At 42.0% G+C, this 23,399-nt stretch overlaps 1 protein-coding gene across 1 annotated transcript in view; it reads left to right on the top strand.

Moving 5' to 3' along the window:
* Positions 1 to 84: 84 nt before the first annotated feature.
* Positions 85 to 23,399, top strand: part of LOC144827964 (fucolectin-1-like) — a 93,937-nt gene continuing 70,622 nt past the window's right edge. The window contains exon 1 of the mRNA XM_078686120.1: positions 85 to 242. Coding sequence (XP_078542246.1) covers positions 85 to 242 — 158 coding nt within the window. The remainder of the gene's footprint in view (positions 243 to 23,399) is intronic.

Below are 23,399 nucleotides of genomic sequence, written 5' to 3'. Positions count from 1 at the left end.
AACAGATGGCAGAGTCCAGGTGTTGCTGGAAGGAGTCTTTGATGGCCCTGAGACTTCAGAACAGTCACTCTGGATTTAAGTGAGATGAGTTTTTTTTCTCAGCAGGACAAAGGGCAGCAGGCAACAGGCAGCAGCAGACCAGAAAAGCAGTTTTTTCTGGAGCAGCAGTCCCACGGTGTAGCAGTCCTTGTAACAGCACAGCAGTCCTTCTTCCTGGCAGAGTTCTTCACAGGTTCAGTAGTGTACTGACTTGGTGGGGTCAGAGTCCCATTACTGATTCCCAGTTGTGCCTTTGAAGTGGGGGTGACTTCAAGGAAGGCTCTTTGAAGGGCACACAGGCCCGATCTTACCTGCCTTGGCTCTAGACTATCAGTAGGGAGTAATCAGCTGTTTTTGTGGGGACAGGACACTACATATACAGTTGCAAGTGTCAGCTCCTCCTTTCCTTCCTGCCCAGAAAGAGCCATCAGAATGCAGAGACACACCTAACCATCCTGTTCTTGTGGCTTTCTAGCGGGAATAGACAAAGTGAAGCTGTCACTCACCCCAGACGTGTATTGGAGACAGGCTGCAGGCACACACCGGTGTGAGAACATTTACATACTAAAATATGCACCAATACCATAAAACAAACAATACAATTGAAGGACTGGTCAATTTCACAATTGTATTGTTTGTTTTCTTGTATCGGTTTATATTTGTTTATGTATTTGCTCACACACCGTTGTCAATTGTATAATGAAATGATCTAAAGTTATTGCCCTTCGAAATGACATGCAATCAAATGTCAAAATAGATCTAAAAATAGAGAAAGAAGAGCAAAATAAATTGCAAGGGCCACTACAATTGTAGGTGTGGTTCTTATAGGTGAAATCAAACATTTAGCATTCAGCATCTAGACACCATTGCTGGTATAATTTAAAAGGAGCTCAGTCTAGTTGCTAGGTAAGGGACCAACCCCCTCTTTCTTACACTTTCTAAAATATTAATGTTAAATCCACTTTTACCATTAAAGAGGGTGTATCATTACCATTCCAAAGATATAAAATATGACACAGCTAATCCCTTCTAATCAGGAATTACACCTTAACAGTGTATTATGAAATTCCCAATGTTAACCTATGAGAGCAATAGGCCTCACGCCCTGCCCTATGTATTATCTAGGGCTTACCTTGGGGATAACCTATGTGTAATAAGAGGCAGGGGTGTGGCTTGGTCAGTAAGACTGTGGGGGTGTCAGCATCAGATTTCCCGAACATCACGCTGGCATATAATGTTAAAATACATTATATGACAAGCAGGGCACATGAGAGTGGCTTAATAGGCAGTGGAATGGAGAAGAATATGGATTAATAGAAGTACTAAATGTGAGAAATACAATATTTTGCTAAATAATCTTTTGTGTGTGTTTTTGTCATTGTGTGCATACAAAAATCTCAGGTGAAATCCAACAGACACCTCACCATCAGGCCTTTGAGGTGAACTTATCTCCATTCGTGGAGTTTTCCGCACTCCGTGTTAAGTTGGAGAGTGTGAGCAAGGAAAATCCAATGATAGAACACCTCCCAGCGAGATTTGTCAGCATGGGCAGTCGTGAATGGTCATAACTGCTCATGTTCAGAAACCTGTTTGCGTTGAGGAAGCTGACCCTCGAGTTAAGCATCTACTCGAGCATCAGAAAGAAGCTGTGCCCTCTTGCACTGTGCATGGTGCCGTTCACACTGATTTTCCGGCGTGTGACAAACACACCTCACTACATCAGCACAAACAGAGCAACCTAACGCGCTCTGCCGCTTGTGGAACTTTGCTTAGCTTGGCAGAGTTTTTTGGTCACCTCACGAACTCCGCCCAGGACTACTCACAGTACCTGACTGACAGCACTTGTATCCAACTATTCATCTGAAAATACATTTATTAGGGGGTGTAACACCCGAACACCCCCCCTCCCCTGCCCCTGAAGCTACGCCTCTGATAAAAGGGGAGTTTAGGGTTTGGCAAAGGGTTTTAAATGGCAAGTGGAAGTGGCAGATAAACCGCACACACAGGGTCTGCAGTGACAGGCCAGAGACATGTTTGAAGGGCTACTTGTGTGGGTGGCACAATCAGTGCTTCAGGCCCACTAGTTATTCAAAATATATGGGTTGAACTTTTAATGCAGCTCAATGATAGGTCACATTACAAATATATATGACTTTTTACCTTAGCTGAAATTGCTTTCAACAGATTAATTCTTTTAGGTTCAGGATATAAGTTGCCTTAAACCTCGATTTTTATTTTTGAATTCCTCATTTCTTTCAAAAGCTTTTTTTATATATCAAACTCAATTCAATTCATGAAGCTTTATTCGGTGCATATAAAATGACCATAAAAGCACATATTAAAATACAGAATACATGAATCAACAATTAATAAAAAGAATATAATGGTGTACAAACCAAATACACTAAAATATCATGCCTTTTCGCACACTAATAGATTTGTTTAAAAACACAGCAGTATTAAAACAGATATCAGCCGATTTCATGTTAAAAATAAGACTCATTGCCTCCTCAACTGTACGTACCCCATATTTAACAAACATAGGTTTTAAATACATAATACGAAAGTTCAAGTACAGTTTGCATATTAGTAGAAAGTGCAAATGCTCTGTTTAGATATGCCGTCACATAAACATGGGCCTTTAGGATGTTGCTTAAGGTTAGGCAAAGCCACCAGGTAATGTACTATTCCAAACCTTAGTCTGGTGAGGACAAACTTGTGCGATTGCCTGGTCACCAATGCTAGGTAAGGTGAAAAACCTTCAGTGAGGGAATATCTACTAAAAAATGTGACAGTTAACATGGATCCACTGGCAGAAGCTCTCTTCCTTGCCAAATTATCCAAACATTTTACTTTCAACTCGGCTTTTGGTATTGTCAAAGCAGCCTTAGGGTCAGAACATTAAGGTTAAATATTTGCAAAAAACAATCAGCGACATATTTTATCCATGGGATTTTCCTGTGCAAGTCCAAGGAAAGACAGTCCTCAATTATAGATCTATTGAGGGACTTTTCGTCCTGGAGCCATATGGAGCGCAATAACATAAGTGGTCTTAAAGATAATAGATCATTTAGAAAATTGATGTCTAATTCCCAGTGGATCAGTACAGTGGTGGCCGAGGTGGGAAAACACAGGAGATTTTTTAAGATGGAATTTTCCTCCAACTGTAGTTTATGGTCACAGCTGTAACCCCAAGTGGCCGCCCCATACAATGCAATTGTGGCTCATCTAGCTTGATAAATTTGCAACATGTCCCTAGTTCGCCTATCCCCAATTTTTGCTGCAAATCTGAAAATACCATGGGCGCTTTTTGCCATTTTATTGCTGATATTGTTAAATTCGTTGGTCCATTTTCTGTCATGAGAAAAAGTGATTCCAAGATAACAAAATGAATCGACTGGTTGCACCTTGTTACCATCAATAAAAAAGGCATTAGATTTATTGTTATTGGCCCCATAAGTCATAGTGTGCGTTTTTTCCTTATTGATGAGTAGTTTCCTGTCCTTAATAAACACAGAAAATATCAAACTCATTAGATCACATAAAACAAAGGTGACTTAGCTCTTCAGGCTTTTGATCAATTCAACATTACATGTTACACAATCAAAAGCTAAATTATAAATAACACAGCTATTTTACAAGACAAATACTTGTTTTTCAAAACATATATTAACACAAAGACTAAATGAACCCAAAAACCAGTTGTGTATTATTCATTTATACAAAAGAGAGTCTATATTCAATACATGTTTTTTTGGACTGAGTCTTCAGTTCTCGCCTTACTAAGGGATCTTAACAACTGCTAGTTATCCAGGACACCCGTCATAATACTTTGGTTGTCATGAAGGAAATACATTTTATTTTTCACGACTCCCTTTGTTTGCAAAGAAAGTAGATGCGTTTCACCCTCTTTAATTTGGGGTCCCTTCAGGATCAAGGCCGTTTTTTTTTTTTTTCTGTTGCACAATCTATTTAGGGATGTTCATGTTATGTTGAACTGCACAAATTAAAAAGGTCAGCTCAAAGCTGGTTCAGATAGCCGGGGGGTTAGCAAAGATGTCTGGGAAGTGCATACATAAAATGGCTGGTCCAGCAATGGAAATTTATAAGGCCCAGGGTAGAGGAGCGGCATTATATGGGGCAGAAATGTAGGGCTATCGAGCATGTGATCATTTATCTAAAAATGAGAACTCTTTTATTAGGCAGCTTCTAGGTCTCCTCAAAAGTACACCATTAATGCCACTCCGTATGGTCCTTGGGGTCAACACAATTGCAGAGGAAGTTGCCCTAAGGCCTCTTCTCTACTGGAGACGTATCTGGAGTACTCCAGAACTTGAGTTCTCCAGACAAGAATTGAAGAATTGTCTGTCCTACATCAAACACACCTTGGCTGCTATGAGGATGGGAGACCTATGGACTGGCGCTGAAGAATAAAAAAATTGTTTTCCCTAGACCCACTGTTTACAATTACTAAGCACAAATTACAGTTTGAATATATCAAAGGCAAATTATTTATTAAAATGTCATCATTCAACGATAAAAAACATAGTAATTACAAAATATTCAATTATAAAATTATAAAATCCGACATTACAAAGAAATCACAATTATTCACCATTTTTATGACCAGCATAATTGATACAGACAAAAAACAAGCTGTATGATATTGAGTTTATCAATTACTGTTTGTACATCCAGAAATCAGTCTAAGATACTACTTGTAATACATTTAGACAATTTGTATTCGGGAAATTAGTGTTGTTTGTAGGATTATACTGTATGTTGCGTTGACGCGTTTCGATTGTTTGATTCTGATTACACCATCTTTTTCAAGCTAATCACTTTATTCTGTCTCCGGGGGGAATTGTATTTTCGTTCCCTACAAAGATATACAATGTTTAGATCACAATCCCAAATTACCTATGTCTTTACATGGTGAAATGCAACTCTTTTACCATACATTTGAAACACAAAAAGGTGAAAAATGACCCCATGGTGTTACTTATATAGATTATATACATTTTCTATGGCTTAAATCATCAATTGTCTAACCAGTTTAATGTCTTTTTATGGGGGGACTCAAGCGCTGAAGAAACCAGCATGAAAACTCCCAAGAAGGCCTTGTCAAAGATCTTTAGAGAATTTAAACTTAATCAGATAAAGGCCGATTCCGACACAGGCGCATTGACTCTATCATTTTTAGAGGTAAAAGACCAATACAAGCTGGAATCTGTTCTTGATGTCATACAACCCCCCTTGCAAAAAAACTGTACCTGCAATTTAGGTACGGTGTACTACCATTGCGCGTATTTACAAGTAAATGGGGAAATACTTTGTCTCAGGACTGTCCATTCTGTGCAGACAAACCGGAAACAGACCAACATGTTTTATTCGTCTGCCTGGCATACAAGAAGGCTAGACACCAATGGTTACAACAGGTATGTGGGAACCTTGGGGCAAAGTATTGTGCGGAGGCCTATAGGATCCTAAAATATGATACCAGTCTGCCCATAGTGTTCTCAGTGACTTGTTACTTATTTTCTATGTGGTGTATATGGTCATCCATTTTAAAAGCTGGGTCTATTTGATAAATGTTGTCTTTCAACGCAAACATAACGATTAATATTTTTTTAACTATCTTTTTAAAAGTTTTACAAATATTAATTTTAAACTAGCTCCTTTTTATTATATTTAGAACTCCTCCTTCTCTTAATGTTGCAATGCAGGCTCAATTTCTCTCTGCAAGAATCATGAGTGCAAATTATGCTGTAATACTTTTTTTATGCGCCTTAATGGCCATAAAGAATTTTTTTTATTTGAATTTGAAATGCCTATATCCTCAATTATATTGCTCACAGATTAAAAGGTGTCTTCCCTGCTTCTTTGTGCACTCTCGCTATAGCTGCGAATACCATTTTTTCACCTGCAACATTGTTTTTATTTTGTGTGATTCTTGACAACGCTCCACCTCGGCTTCTTGTTTAATGCTGAACAGGCAGGCCCACTAGTAGCATTTAATTTACAGGCCCTGGCTAGAGGTAATACCAATTTATAAGGGACTTACAAGAGCTCCGAGTCCTAAGGCCAACAAAAAGAAGGTCAGAAAAAAGAAGGAGGGAGGCAAGAAATTTGTGTTGGACACTAAAGCGGTGACAATTACAATTCTAACTCCAGCGGTGACAATTACAATTCTAACTCCAGCCTAGCCAAGTTTTCAAGTTTATTTTATCATGCATAGTTAGTTAAAGTGATTACATGTTCTTTTAACATACTTTAAAAGACTAGCCATGACAATACAGTGTGTCCATTAAAACACCTTAAAAAATGGTGCATAAAATCAAGTAGGGCTGTGCGCAGCTGGCAAAAAGATAATGTAGTTTCAGCATGAACTAGACAGAGCAAACTCAAACTAATCAATCAAAAAATTGCACCCTAAAATGTTGTCTCCTAAGTGACGTGTGGATTGCTTCAAGTAAAGTTGCTAATCGTACTGTGCAATCCTATTGCTTTAAGATGCATTTGCGCCGTGTTAGAAATGGGGTTCTTTAGTTGGCAGAGGCAGGTACCTTTGTCCAAGTAGGGACCCTTCTTCCTATTCGCGGTAAGGGAGTTACACTCCTAAAATAACCCTTGATCACCTCTTTGGTAGCTTGGCACGAGCAGGCAGGCTTATCGAAGAGGCAGTGTGTAAAGTATTTGCACATAACCAACATTAATACAGTAAATGCACTACAAAAGGACGCCACATCAGTTTAGAACAATATCCAATATTTGTATATGATAAAATTCTAACATACAGTACTTTATCAATCAATCGATCAATCAATCAATCAGGGGTTTATAAAGCACACTACTCATCCCTGAGGGTCTCAAGGGGCTAGGGGGGCGGGCAGGTCCAGATCTGTCAAAGAACAAGGTCTTGAGGTCCTTCCTGAAAGTGAGCAGCGTCGGGGAGTGTCTGATGTTCACAGGGAGCTCGTTCCAAGTCTTGGCTGTGATGTAGGAGAAGGCTCTCGCGCCTGTTCTGCGGATGCGGGGGACTTCTGCCAGGGCGAGGTCGGCGGAGCGGAGGTCCCTTTTGGGTACGTGGAAGGATACTCTCTCGTTCAGGTATTTGGGTCCAATGTTGTTGAGGGATTTGTAGACATTGGTGAGGAGTTTAAAGATGACCCTCTTCTCGACGGGGAGCCAGTGGAGGTCTCGTAGGTACTTTAAAAATGAATACTTTGCAAGCTATCCTTAAAATTGCAGAAATACTTCAAAAACACAGTTTGTACGAGTCAGTAGATCCGTCTGGGGTTACCACGATGCTGAAAACAACTGAGTCTAACAGTTCCAGCCAACCGCGTCGGCATGGGCCAGTGAAAGCGTGGACAGACTCGGTAACAGTACCTTTCTCGTATTGGCTGGCACGTGGGTGCAAGCCAGTCGTGGCAACCGTTGCGGTTATGTTGCAAAATTGAAGCAATGCAAGGTGCAGTGCCCTCTCAATGCAGTGCAGGCAGCGGCTTGGTGGCAAATGTCCAGACGGCGTCGGTGAGACCAAGGCTTACGGTGCAGGGTGAGGCAGTGCTCGATGTGGTGCTGGCAGGTTGCGGTGCAAGCGAAAGATCTGGTTAGCGGGAGCTGGCGTCAGTCGGCCCAGACTGCTGTGTGGACGAGGCAGTGCATTGTGAAACTTACGAGCGATACCTCCACCCTCGATGTGGTCATGGGTGTCGTAATCAGCCTCAGCGACAGCGCGCGGTGATACCAGGATGGCAAAGTGAAGTGAGGCGGTGCAGAGTGCGGTGCCCACAGGTCACAGTGCAAGCAGCGGCTCGGTGGCGGCAGCAGTCGTCGTCGTTGAGACCAGGGTTGCGGTACAAGATGCGGACGGTGTTGTCAGGACACAGAGCCAGTGATGGAGTTGGTTGCGTTTCCTTTCTCTGTGGCAACTGAAACAGCGGCTCCAGAAGCAGTACCCAGAGGTTGGTGAAGTCTTTGCAGTCCCTGAGACTTCAGAACAGGAGGCAAGCTCTACTTCAAGTTCTTGGAGATAGTCCTTTCAATGCCCAAGGCAGAAGCAACAAATGCAGGTCAACCCAACAATGCAACAACACAGCAAAGGGGCAGTACTCCTCCTGGCAGTTCTTCCAGCTCTTCTTCTTGGCAAAGTCCTTGATTCCAGTGAGTTCTAAAGTTCTGGGGTCTGAGCTCCAGTACTTATACCCAAAATTCCTTTGTTCTCTGAGGCAGAGAAGCCATGTGCCCAGTCAGAACCAGTTCTGTCCTCTCAGTGTAGCTGCCCAGCAGGAAGCGGAGGCAGCATTGCCTGCAGCAGACCAGGCCCATTCAGGTGCAAGTAAATCTCCTCCCACTACTCTAAATGTAGCCCAGGTCTATTCAGCCCAGCCCTGACCCATCCAGACTCTCTGGAGCCACTTCACACCCCCAGCCCCTGTCACTCCAAAGCCAGACAGTCAATGCACATCCTCGCAGAAGCACACTGGATGGCTAAGCAATAAAAGTGGTATTTTCAAACACAGAATGTAAAAATCACCCTCACTAAAAGATGCATTTTAACATTCTGAGTTCAGGCATACTAAACTTTACATTCCAATCTTGCCCTAATGGAAAGTTACATTTATAAGATGTTATAGATAAACTCCCATTCTATCCTATGGGGCAGATAGCCTTACAATAGTGAAAAACGAAATTGGCAGTATTTCACTATCAGGACATGCCATACAAATCAGGGCATGTAATACCTTTCGCCCACGCTGCACCATGCCCACAGGGGTAACTTGGGCCTACCTTAGGGGTGACTCACATGTAAGAAAAGGGAAGGTTAGGGCCTGGCAAGTGTCTGCACTTACCAGGTCGACATGACAGTTACAAACTGCGCAATGACTCTGCAGTGGCAGGCCTGAATGACAATCAGTGTTGCAAGCCCACTAGTAGCATTTGATTTACAGGCCCTGGCACTCTCTGTGCACTTTACTAGGGACTTACCAGTAAATCAAATATGCCAATCATGGAAACACCCATCCATAACACAATTTACAGCACTGAGCATATGCACTTTAGCACTGAATAGCAGTGGCAGGGTGCCCAGAGTCCTAAAACCAACAACAGCAGATCAGGGCAAAATAGGAGTAAGAAGCAAAATGTTTAGGGAGACCCCTGTAAACAAGGCCATTTCCAACACACTGCTATTGTGGTATGCTGACTAAAGTGCTATTTTCTTGACGGATAGGGGCATGAGTGTAAAATGTGAAAGCTATAGATGTCTCTACTGTACATTATAATCATACAGGTTTTTGTTTCCAAATTACATAAATGAACTAAAACAAATTTATTGTCTGTCCAATCCCCCTATTTACCTTCTCAAACAAAACTTTATGTTGCAAACTGTTTAAAATGTTACTTTGCTAGAACGGCAAATCTGAGAATGTCTTTTTTAGGTCGAGTAATTTATTACTCGAACCTATTACATCTGAACCAAAGTCTCTTGAACCAGCCGGATTTCCTACAATGCATGTTAATTTTTCAACCGTGACGCTTCTCCAGCGCGCGCTTGGCCTGTTCCCTCCCACTCGCTCGCATCCCGCCCCCCCACCAAGCTCTTGAAGCATGACGCTTCGCCAGGGCTTCCCTCCCACTTGCTCACTTCCCCGCCCCCCCACCCGACTTGTTTTTTAGGTCGAGTAATTTATTACTCGAATCTATTACATCTGAACCAAAGTCTCTTGAACCAGCCGGAATTCCTACAATGCATGTTAATTTTTCAACCGTGACGCTTCTCCAGCGCGCGCTTGGCCCGTTCCCTCCCACTTGCTCGCATCCCGCCCCCCCCCACCAGGCTCTTGAAGCGCGACGCTTTGCCAGCGCTTCCCTCCCACTCGCTCCCTCCCCCGCCCCCCACCCGGCTTGTTTTTTTTATAGCAGAGACTTCGCCTCACTCCTCCTTTGCCATATCTCCGCTCACCAATCACTGTGTATTAGAATGTAATGTATTATTTTCATTTCTTGCTCCAGCGCGTCTTTTGTTTTCCAAACCTTTTCCCATTATCGCACCCATCTCTCCTGCGCTCTGCACACTTCCTCATTTCTCTCCTTAACCCACATCTTTCCTGATTCTTTCCCAGCTCCTCTACTTGTTAGGCTCATTTGCTCATAGAATCCCTTTTCTCTCTTTTCCCATTCACAATCATATGCATTTTCTTCCTGTTTCTCCACATCTCTTTATTCGTCTGCGTCCTTGCCCCTAGCCTCTTATCAGTATCTCTTTTTACCCCGTTTCTCTGCATCACCTCGACCTGTACTCCCCTCTCGCTAGCATCTTTTTAGTTGCATGGACTCCTACTTCACACGACTTTCTTTCCATAGCCCTTTCATCACTCACTGCTTCCTATCAGCCATCTTCTCATACCACTCCCTTTCCCTGTTCTTTCATGTGTAATTTTTGTCACATATTATGCTCTCCAAAGTCTACCACATGTTTTCAGTTTTCCACCTACTTCTACACGCTATTGTGTTTATATCCTGGCTCAGTTCGGACCCTACCGCCCGATACCCCCGCCTTTCTTCCTGCCCCTGCCACATCCCTACTGTAAAACTGGCTTCACATTCTCACTCTTCTTTTAAATTTTATATCCAGCTGTTGGTGAGCTGGAAGCAGGGTGATATTTTTGGAGCGGGCAGTGCTTTAAGACTGTCTTATCATGGCTACAATCCAAGATGTTTGCTTGTTTCTGAAAGCTTTTGGTTGCGAACAGTCTTAATAGGGATCTATGACATAATATCGACAGACAGAATATCTACATACAAAAATATCGACATCAAAAATATCGGAGTTATATCTTCATAAAGGTAAGTACAAAAATATCGAAAAAATAATATCGTAGTACAAAAATATCGAAATTAAAAATATCGTTTTTTAAAATGTATTAATAATAATGTAAAAATTATTTAAAAATACATATACTTTTACAAATATTAAATAAAAAAATTAAAACATATTAAAAAAATTATAACTAATACATATACATTTTAAAAAAATTAAAAACTCTACATATAAATTAATATATATACGTACTCCACATATTGCAACAGTAGGAAAAGCGTTGGATAGCGTAGGGGTAAAAATTACTTTTCCCACTCCAGAGGGTGCAACAGTAGGGAAAGCGTTGGATAGCGTAGGGGTTTAAATTACTATTCCCACTCCAGAGGGTGCAACAGTAGGGAAAGCGTTGGATAGCGTAGGGGTAAAAATTACTATTCCCACTCCAGAGGGTGCAACAGTAGGGAAAGCGTTGGATAGCATAGGGGTAAAAATTACTATTCCCACTCCAGAGAGTGCAACAGTAGGGAAAGCGTTGGATTGCGTAGGGGTAAAAATTACTATTCCCACTCCAGACGGTGCAACAGTAGGGAAAGCATTGGATAGCGTAGGGGTAAAAATTACTATTCCCACTCCAGAGGGTGCAACAGTAGGGAAAGCGTTGGATAGCGTAGGGGTAAAAATTACTATTCCCACTCCAGAGAGTGCAACAGTAGGGAAAGCGTTGAATTGCGTAGGGGTAAACATTACTTTTCCCACTCCAGAGGGTGCAACAGTAGGGAAAGCATTGGATAGCGTAGGGGTAAAAATTACTATTCCCACTCCAGAGGGTGCAACAGTAGGGAAAGCGTTGGATAGAGTAGGGGTAAAAATTACTATTCCCACTCCAGAGGGTGCAACAGTAGGAAAAGCGTTGGATAGCGTAGGGGTAAAAATTACTATTCCCACTCCAAAGGGTGCAACAGTAGGGAAAGCATTGGATAGCGTAGGGGTAAAAATTACTATTCCCACTCCAAAGGGTGCAACAGTAGGGAAAGCGTTGGATAGCGTAGGGGTAAAAATTACTATTCCCACTCCAAAGGGTCCAACAGTAGGGAAAGCTTTGGATAGCGTAGGGGTTTAAATTACTATTCCCACTCCAGAGGGTGCAACAGTAGGGAAAGCGTTGGATAGCATAGGGGTTTAAATTACTATTCCCACTCCAGAGAGTGCAACAGTAGGGAAAGCGTTGGATAGCGTAGGGGTTTAAATTACTATTCCCACTCCAGAGGGTGCAACAGTAGGGAAAGCGTTGGATAGCGTAGGGGTTTAAATTACTATTCCCACTCCAGAGGGTGCAACAGTAGGGAAAGCGTTGGATAGCATGGGGGTAAAAATTACTTCCCACACTACTCCCCCTTTAACACACAACCCACTACACATACAAAAAAACACAATTAATATAAATTTCAATTAATCAATTAATAACAATTAATATTATTAAATTGATGTAATTATAAATGAACTAATTAACACATATTAATTACTAATTAATTAACAATAAATACCAATAAATAAATAAAAGCTCTTTAATTAATTACATTTAATTATATCACACCCTATTCCCCTATAAACACACAACCCACTACACATAAATAAATCACATCATTTAATCACTTAATAATTATTAATTACTAATTAATTATTAATTAACAATAACAACAAATTAAATATATTAGCACATTAACTCTAATTAATTTAATTTACTAATTAATATTATTTACTTACCAATTAATTAATTAACAATAACAAAAAATTAAATATATTAGCACTTTAACTCTAATTAATTTAATTAACTAATTAATATTATTTAATGGCCAATTAATTAACAATAACACAAAATTAAATATATTAAAACATTAACTCTAATTAATGTAATTAACTCAATAATATTAATTAATTACCAATTAATTATTAATTTAAAATATTTACAAAAATATATTAATTAATTAATTATTATTTAATTACTTCCCACCCTATTCCCCTATAAACCCACAACCCGCTCTGATACTAAAACGCAAAATGTAAACAAAATTACTAATTTTCAGACATACATTACAAAACATATTTAACAAACATATAAACAACATAATAAAATACATAACACTAAACAAAATTTCGATATTAGTAGATTTCGATATTAGTAACATACATACCTTAAAAAACGATATTTTGTCTGTCGATATTTTGCACATCGATATTCTATACCATCGAAATTAAAACATCGATATTATTGTATATCGATATTTTAATTTCGATATTTTGTCTCATTACCGTCTTAATAGAACTCTGAAAGATTGTATAAATGGCCAGTGGTAATGGAGAGAAGGCGTAATTAATTATAGCCCAGCCCAAACGGATGAGTGTTTAACAGTGTACGCATAAAATGTAGAAGACCGTGCAGTCCAGCCTCTAACAAAGACAGCTTTATTAAACCGTAGGAGATTCAATGCTATCCAAATCTTTTCACAAAGCCGAAGAATACATGCCTCACAACACATACAGGCGCTGAGTTGTCAGTGTAAAATGTGTGATCTCAAAGTATTTTACATTGGTTGCTCCACTGTTTATTTTTGTGTCTTTTGACACCCCTTAGTACAACAGTTGAAGTGCAGACAGAAGGCTACCAAAAATACATATGGTGTATTTTATTTATAGCGAAGACATTAAGATTGCTCATTGATTTTGTTGAAGGAACCAGAGCAGTGCATTCATACCTAAATTGCGGATGGCCCATGACTCAATGTACAATAAGAATTGATTTATAAGTTGTCGTACATCCCTCGATACAGGGCTCAAAAGCCAGATTCTGTACAGGTGTGGCACTGCACGGGGACGCCCCTAGGGCAGCACAGAGACATTTCTCTCATCTATAACACACAGTTCCCTCACTTCTAATTCATGTTTTCCCACCTCTGCTTCATGCTGTGAATACTTGCTGGGCTTCTCTTCTGTGCACTCAGTCTTGTCCAGTTTCAATATGGCACCATTCTGTGCTTCAAATCCCCATTACGCCGAGTGCATGTGCCCGTGCACGCGCTTGCCGTTTGCTCCCCGAACCGCCTCCATTATCGCATCAGACCCGCCACAGCAATGCCGAGAGCTTCACACTTCAAAGGAATGTTCTCCCCCGCCCCCTCTGTGCAATGCCTCTTCTCTCACCCTTTCGCTATCTCCCCCGCCCTCCCACCTTCAGCCTCTTCCTCTGCAGCGCACTCTCTCCCCCCTCCCTCCTCCTCACCCCAACATTTGTCTCTCACACCACAGGCTGCTGCTCCCCCGCCCACCCAGCAATGCCGAGAGCTATTCCCTCCCACTTACTGGCTCCCCTGCTCCCCCACCCGACTTTAAAGGAAGCCTCGCACACCACGACCAGGAAAACACACACACACATTCACAGCAAGATTTTTCTGTGTTTTAAACGCTCGCTGCTGACATCTTCAGTTATGTAATGAAGGTCATCAGTTCACATCCTTGCAGGACCAACTCACACACGTGCTATTTAGTGCTAATTTTTTCACACACATACATGCACGCACACACACATACGCACACACACACACATTCACAGCAAGATTTTTCTGTGTTTTAAATGCTCGCTGCATACATCTGCAGTTATGTAATGAAGGTCATCAATTCACATCCTGGCAGGACCAACTCACACTTCCAGCTTCTAAGGTGGATGAATTGAGTACCGTTACATTGGGTAATAGTAGTTCATTTTCATTGTGTTGTGAGTGCGCCTGCTGGCCAAAATAGACTGCCACATTAACGCATGCATGCAACACATAGAGCCAGTGGTTCAACGGCTACGGCTAAGGGGGATTCATTTGTCACTTTGTGTGCAGACTAATTACTGAGATTCACGCACATCAGCAAAAATGGAGGCCTGCGGGTCGGCAATTCTCATCACATTCTCTGCCTCTCTCGTCATACTGTAACTGTAAATTGCCTGGAATGCGGCTCACACAAAGCCTCCCTTTATCTGGGGAATGCTTCTGAGGAGCACGCTGCCCACAGCAGAAAATTATTAACTCACTCTATCTGTCTATCCATCGCACTCACTCTATCGCCAACACTCTATCTATCTATCTATCTATCTATCTATCTATCTATCTATCTATCTATCTATCTATCTATCGCCCTCCCTCTATCTATCTATCTATCGCACTCACTCTATCGCATCCCCACAGCATCACTCAGCACCACCACAGCATCACTCAGCACCATCACAGCATCACTCAGGGGCTCCACATCACTACTATGCGCTACCACAGCATCACTGAAAGCCACAGCATCACTTGTCGCAACCACAACATCACTCAGCGCCACCACTGCATCAATCTGTGCAACCATTCAACAACAACTATGGGGCATATTACCAACCAATAGAGATAATTTTTGTCTCTAACTTGTTTAGAGACAAAAATTATCGCCGCAAATCGGCGATTTTTATCGCAGATAAACCTTGCTATTAGCAAGGTTTATCGCAAATGCGATAAAAAACGGCCGCAATGCATGAATATCGCTGAAAAGTCAGCGATATTCATGCATTATCGAGCAAATGCTCTTAGCCATGTTATCCACCTTCCATTGGATAACATGGCTAAGAACTGCTCAGGGCAGGTGTTAGCTTTTGGAGATATTCGCGCTTAGCGCGAATATCTCCAAAAGTTGGTAATAGGAGATAGCGATGTTAGCGACTGTTTCCAGTCGCTAACATCTTGGCACGCCCACTTTGCATGTCATTAGTGATAAATATCACTGACATGCAAAGCGGGGCCCAAGATGGTCGCTATCTCCTATTAGCTGTCGCTAACTGGTGTTAGCGACAGCTTGGTAATAGGGAGATAATTTTATCTCCGCTTTCTTGGCTTTTAAAGCCAAAAAAGCAGAGATAAACCCCCTTGATAATATGCCCCTATGTTCTCTCAATGTTTCAAGCTTTATTACAAATGTCACAAAAAGATGTTAATATTTCACTTCTGTTCTTGGATTTTAGTAACAATAAAATACACTGAACATAATCTTCACTAAAGTTATTTACCAAAGTTTAAGCTATTGCCATTATAAATTACAATAACTTTTATTTAAGTATTAATTATTAAAAATAAATTAAAGCCATTGTTATTTGTAATATCAATAAATCTAAGTCACGTTAATACAATACATATTGCATTACAAATGCTATAGGTGTCACATTTGCGATAGTTAAAACTATTGGCATTGTAAATGACAAAGCTATTAATTTCGCTATTTTCAAAACCAACACATAAATAACAAATTTGTCATTTACAATACCAATAGCTCAAACTTTCCTAATGCGAGACCTATTGCATTGCAAATGCTTGTTGGCCCAGTTATTGATCTTGTTTCTGAAACCTCACAGACTTGTATCTTTGACTACCCTTGCTCGCTGTGTTAAATGGGTAAAAATCTTAGTGGGTATTGATATGACTGCCTTTGGTGCACACTCTACTAGAGGTACCATGGCTTCTAAAGCCTTTTGGGCAAGAGCTAGACTAGAAGACATCCTCAGATCTGCAGACTTGCCTAATTTTTCAACTTTCTATTGTAACCCTGTTACTCCAGTGGCAGATGCTGTTGTTTCAATGTTTTGAACTAGCATTATAGGAGCCTCCGGTCTTGTAATTAAATGGAGATTTTCCTATCTTTAGTGAAGGAAAGTTTAGATTTTATTAAAGACACGGAGTTGAGTATTATCCCACCACTGTTATCTAACCATCCCTTTTTCTCTTCATAGTGCCATCTGCACAAATGGCTTCTTTCTCTAAAGGACCATTTACGATTTATTAATTCTCTGCTGAAGAAACCGTCAGTCTTGTCCTCTTTCGGTGGAGTGCTCAACGTTCCTGGATCAACATTCCTTACACCCTGCGGCTGCGTTCATATTGACCTTGGCTAAAGACTTTTTTTCTCTTCTGATGGCTGTCATTGGTATCATTGTTATTTTTCCAATTATTACTTTACTCTTAACTGCTTTCGCAAGAAAAAGGAGTTTCTTGGTCGCAGTCAGGACTGTTACTAACAGCAGTTACTGCTGATTGGTTATGCTTTTATGATGTAATTTAATAGCTTCTTTCCCTGTCACTCAAGAGCTACGTATTTTGTTTATTTTTTATCTTGGCTACTATTAATTTAAAGGAAGAAAAGAATGCATAATACTCACCTCTGTGTTTTTAATGAAATCTCGACTTTCCGGGCCAGATTCACAGAAATAACTTAAGACAAAATCCTAAACTTACTCTCATTTTGGTATTCACAGAAGGCACTTACTCATTTCGGTATTCACAGAAGTTAGAAGTCCTAACTTTAGGACTCTTAAATGCCTTCTGTGAATACCGAAAGTCTTAAAGTTAGGATTTTTCTCAGTTTAGGAGTAGTAAAGTTAGGACTCCTAATTTTAGGACTCCTAAATGCCTTCTGTGAATACCAAAAGTCTTAAAGTTAGGATTTTTCTCAGTTTAGGAGTAGTAAAGTTAGGGCTCCTAACTTTAGGACTCCTAAATGCCTTCTGTGAATACCGAAAGTTTTAAAGTTAGGATTTTTTTCAGTTTAGGAGTATGGGAGTAGTAAAGTTAGGACTTTAGGACTGTGAATACCGAAATGAGTAAGTGCCTTCTGTGAATACCAAAATGGTAGTAAGTTTGGGATTTTGTCTTAAGTTAGTTCTGTGAATCGGGCCCTCCTTCACTAAAGTTATGGAAATCTCCATTTTAGCCCATATTGCTATCAATATGCAATCACGGCTGTCAGGGTGGAAAACAGGCGGCAAACATGGATGTAGGCGCAATCACTGTCTGGTGTGGATCCCATACATTCTTATGGCACTGAACAGTATACACCACACACCTAGATGTTCTCCAAGGCATGGGTTTGCAACATTTTGTCAGAAATAAATCCTTTGCAAAGGATCAAATGCTGCATTGTATTCCACAAGCTTTCTTGGTAACTTCTGATCCGTTTGAGCTAGACATAGGATGTTTTTATGAAATGCCCAAACTTTCGGAAGAAGGCAGATTATCTGCAGATGTATCTACCTGCTATTAATAAAACATGCTGCAGTATTTCTTTTTTCAGAAGACACCTAGGATGTCACCACCACATCTGCCAGCACAAACCCTGGGTTCCAATGTAGTGGGCCTCGTTTGTCATTCATTAATTCCTTCTTCCTGGCAGCTGCTCCTTCTGAGTTGTCCACAACACTTTTATTTCAGTTCTGTGGAATCTGACATTTGTGTAGGTGACAGGAGTCACTCGACAGCCCTGGCAGCTTTACTCCGCCACAGTAGAGCTCTCAATATTTGCTTGTAATAAAGATGTGCAGTCCCCTTATCTGAAAACATATTGGATTTGTGAACCACACCCTAGTTCATGGCAGGGTGAATCTTGGCCCTACCCATGCACTCGTTTTTGGGGCAGAGTGCACACATACCAGAGAGGCCATAAATACTGACATGAGAGTCTGCAGCATTCAGAAGTCACCCACACGCTGACAGGTAACTCTCTCTTTCTTATCCTCTTTGGACTGTACCTGTGGCTCTTACTGGCAGCACAGAGTTGCTTTGCGATGTTTTTAGGTTGCAGCGTAGGTTTGCTAAAGACATCATGGGGACATTCATAAAGTTGACCTAAAAATGCATTCCGCCTGTTGCTTACCATTAGCTTTGTGGTTTATAACTCACATTTTCTGGCTTTCTCTTTGCTGGCTTTATTTGCTTTAGGCTGTCCAGCTCGAGTTCGTTCCTTCCGTTGCCCAAACCTTGTTTACTGTATTTGGCCACAAATTTGCTTTCTGTAAACAGACCTTTAAATCTTGTTCTTGTCTTGTCACATTTGCTGTGCATTCAAAGACAGAGGTCAAATGTCAGGCTGTGTCTTGCAGGGAGCTTGGTGTTTATTCTTGTTGTCTGACTTCAAAGTGAGAGGATTTACGTGAGGATCATGCTGGCTAGTGGGGGATGATTGAGCAAGGCCGTAAAGGTGTTATGTTTATTTTCCAGCACACAACAAAATGTAAATGTCTGTAAATTAACTGTGCTGATGACAGAATCAATATATTGGGTAATGACATTTCGGCACATTATCATTTGTGCGCTGTATACTTTTAGCAGTAGAAGTCTATGTGAGTGCAAATATAATTGTCAGTTCAATTGAAGATCTGTTGTCTGTAATGGCAGAGTGCCACCATACCATGCATACTCCATATTACTCCACTCCACTCTACTCTGCACCACTCCACACCACTGCACTCTACTCTGCACCACTCCACACTGCGCCACTCCACTCCGCATCACAGCACACTTCTCTGCACTACTCCACTCTACGCTTCTCTACTCTTCACCACTCCACTCTACTCTATGTCAATTCCATCAACCCCACACTACTTTACTATGCACCACTGCACTCCTCGCCACTGCACTCTACCTTATTCCGCACCACTGCACTCTAAACCCTACTCTGCAACACTTCACTCTATGCCACTGCACTCTACACCACTTTACTCAGAAGCAATGCACTCTGCGCCAATCTACTCTGCACCAAAGCTCTCTACGCCACTATACTCTAAGTCACTGCACTCTACGCCACTTTATTCCACTCCACTGCACTTCACTCTGTGCCACTGCACTCTCCGCCACTCTACTCAGCGTCACTTCACTCTACGCCAATTATGCACTCCACGCCAATTTACTATACACCACTGAACTCTACAACAGTATACGCTGAAATACTGCACTCTATGCCACTCTACTTTCTGCCACTCTACATCACTAAACACTACGCATCTGCACTCTATGCCAATCCACTCTAAACCACTCTAATCTACTCTGCACCACTGCACACTACAACACTTCACTCTACTCTGAAACAATCTATGATGCCACTGCAGTCTATGCCACTCTATTGCACTCTATGCCAATGCACTCTACAGCACTTTACTCAAAATCAATACACTTTACGCTTCTGCACTCTACGCCAATCTACTCTGCACCACTGCACTGTATGCCACTCTACTCTATGCCACTGCACTCTACACCACTCTACTCTGCACCATTGCACTCTACGTCACTTTACTCTGCACTATTGTTTGCCACTGCACTCTACACAAATGAACTCTAAGTCACTCTAGTTTACACCATTGCACTCTACAACACTCTACTCTGCAGCAGTGCACTCACTGCCACTGAACTCTCTGCCATTGAACTCTCTTACTTTACTCTGTGCCACTCTACTCTGTGCCACTCTGCTCTGTGCCACTCTATCTGCGCCACTCTATCTGTGTCACTAATCTGCACCCCTTTATGCCACTCTTCAGCACTCTATGCCAATGCACTCTAAACCACACTAATCTACTGTGCACCATTGCACTCTGACATTCACTCTATGTCACTTCACTATATGCCACTCTAGTCTGTACCACTCTATTCCATGCCAGTGCACTCTACCCCACTCTACTAGGCACCACTGCACTCTTAGCAACTGCATTCTACACCACTCCACTCTGCAACACTGCACTCTACGCCACTCCACTCTACCATTCACTGCTCCACTCTACACCACTTCATTCTATTCTGAAACAATCTACTCTACACCACTTCACTCTACGCCACTCCACTCTATTCTGTACCACTCTACATTACACCACTGTACTCTAAACCACTGCACTCTATGCCAAATCACTCTACACCACTGTTCTCAAAACTGTACTCAAAACCAATGCACCCTAAGCCACTGCACCTATGCTAACTGCTTTACACCACTGCACGCTATGCCACTATACTCTACAACATTCTACCCTGTGCTTCTGCACTCTACGTCACTGCACACTACGTGACTCTACAGCATTGCTCTCTACATCACTGCACTCTACACCACTCTATTCTGCACCACTGTACTCTACTTCACTTCTCTCTGCACCAACTCTGTATGCCACTCTACTGCACTCTACATAATTCACTCTAAGCCACTCTAATCTGCTGTGCACCACTGCACTCTAAACCACTCCAGTCTAGGCCACTCCACTCTAGGCCACTCCACTCTGTACCTCTTCACACTACTCCACTCCACTGTGCAACAATGCACCCTACTCCTGTGTACTCAATGCCAATACTCTGTACCCCTCCACTCTACCCTGCAGCACTTCACACTACCCTTCAACACTTCACTCTACCACACTTCACTCTACTCACTCTACTCTGAAACAATCTGCTCTGCTCTATGCCACTGCACTCTAAGCCACTGCACTGTACACCCACTCTACTCTACACTGCACCACTTCACTCTGCGCCACTTCACTCAATGATGTGCCACTCTACTCTATACTACTCTATGCCACTGCACTCTTGGTTACTCTACTCCACTCCATGTCACTAAAGTCTCCGCTATGGCACTGTACTCTAAACCACTGCACTCCAAGCCAAACTCTACACCAGTTTACTCAAAACCTATGCACCCAACTTCACTACACCTACACCAACTACTTTGAACCACTGCACTTTCCCCCACTCTACTCTACAACATTCTACTCTATGCCACTGCATGCTATGTCACTCTACACCACTCTATTCTACTCTGCACCACTGTACACCACTGTACTCTATGCAACTGCTCTCTGCACCACTCTACTCTGCACCACTCTACTCTTCAACAGTCTATGGCCCTGCACTCTACGACCCCACACTCTGACACTCTACTCTGCATAACAGCACTATATGCAACTGCACGCTATGCCACTGCACTCTAATATGCACCATTAAACTCTATGAGACTCTACTGCACTCTATACCAAAGCAGTCTGGGCTACTGTACTCTATGCCACTGCACTCTACACCGATCTACTCTATGACACTGCACTCTACCCTGCACCACTCCATCCTAGGCCACTTTACTCTAAGCCACTCAACTCCACGCTGTGCCACTCTACTTTGCGCCACTCCACTCTATACCATTGCACTCTACGCCACTGCAATCTACTCTAAAACACTCTACTGTACGCCACTGCACTTGACGTCACTGCACTCTATGCCATTGCACTCTACACCACTTTATTCAAAACCAATGTACTCTACGCCACTGAACTATTAACTCTACACCAATCTACTCTGCACCACTGTACTTTCCGCCACTTCACTCTAGCCCACGCTACTCCATTCCACAGTAATCCACTCTATGAAGCTCTACTCCATTACACTCTGCTCCACTGGCACTCTACTCCACTACCCTCCACTCTTCTCCACTCTATGCCATTCCTCAACAGCTCCACTGTACGAATCTCTATGTCACTCAATGCCACGTTACTCCACTCTGTTCTTTGACACACTACTCCACTTGACTCCCTTCCACTCAAGGCCATTCACTTTATGACAATCTACTTCACTGTACGCCACTCTACTCTACAACACTCTACTCCACTCTTTGCAACACTCTCTACGCCACTCCATGACACTCTATGGTACTCCATTCTACGACACTCTACTCAACTCTGACACTGAGCTCCACTCTACATCACTCAAATCTACGGCCTTCCAGTCTACGACCCTCTACTCCCTCCACTGTACGCTACTCCATGACACTCCACTTTACGACACTCCACTCCACTCCTTTTTACCACACTAACTTTCAGCCATGCTGAAGAACAGCCACGCTGGTGTACAACACGGCTAAAACATACTGGCAAAGCCAATAGCTCTTGCATTGGCAAGACCTATAGGCTTTGCCAATGCTTGTTTTACGGAACACTTACATATCACCTTTGTCTTCTTGGAGCTGTAACTTAAGGAGTTTCCACCCAAATTAAACTAACATGTCTACATTAGATTCACACACAGAATCCATATAGCCTTCGTTATAAATATTATTTGGTGTCTGTTATGTGATTAATTCATTTTTAATCATTTTCTTCTGTAGAAAGCAGAACAAGTTTGTATGATATTTGTTATGCTGAATGTCACCTGCTGTGAAACTGAAAATGTTCAGGTAGCAAGGGCTAGGATCAGACAAATAACATAACATACTGTGCAATTTTAAAATGACGACTGGCAGTCATTGTGTTTTCAGTCGCAGTCTGGGACCTCGTAGCACTATAAATGCATGCCACTATCCAGCCTAAATGACCCCGCCCCCATTGGACCCAGGATCACAATTCCCAAGCTTCTTATGAGCTTGAACCGCTGCTCTGGCTGGTGGCAGCGTTCTGGTAGATGAGCACTGGCTCTGTGATTCTGACGCCACACAGCTCTGCCTGAGAACTTTTACCAACTGCTTGCATCTCTCTTAGGCCAGTATTATTTGGCATCTTTGAACTTTGTGGGTGTCTTTGCTATGGTCTGCCTGATGTGATCTCTGTGGTGCAGTGGCGGCCACGACAACATGAAGGTCGGAGTGCGGGGGACGGTGGGGCAGGCAGGGGAAGGGGACGGGAAAGGAATGGGAAAATAATAATTTAAAAAAGCTTACTGTTTGCTACTGCCGCCTC

The sequence above is a fragment of the Lissotriton helveticus genome, chromosome 4_1 (assembly GCF_964261635.1).
Source record: "Lissotriton helveticus chromosome 4_1, aLisHel1.1, whole genome shotgun sequence".
NCBI classification, from domain to species: domain Eukaryota; kingdom Metazoa; phylum Chordata; class Amphibia; order Caudata; family Salamandridae; genus Lissotriton; species Lissotriton helveticus.
Note: the sequence above shows the minus strand (reverse complement) of the source record. Positions and strands in the feature narration are given on the sequence as shown.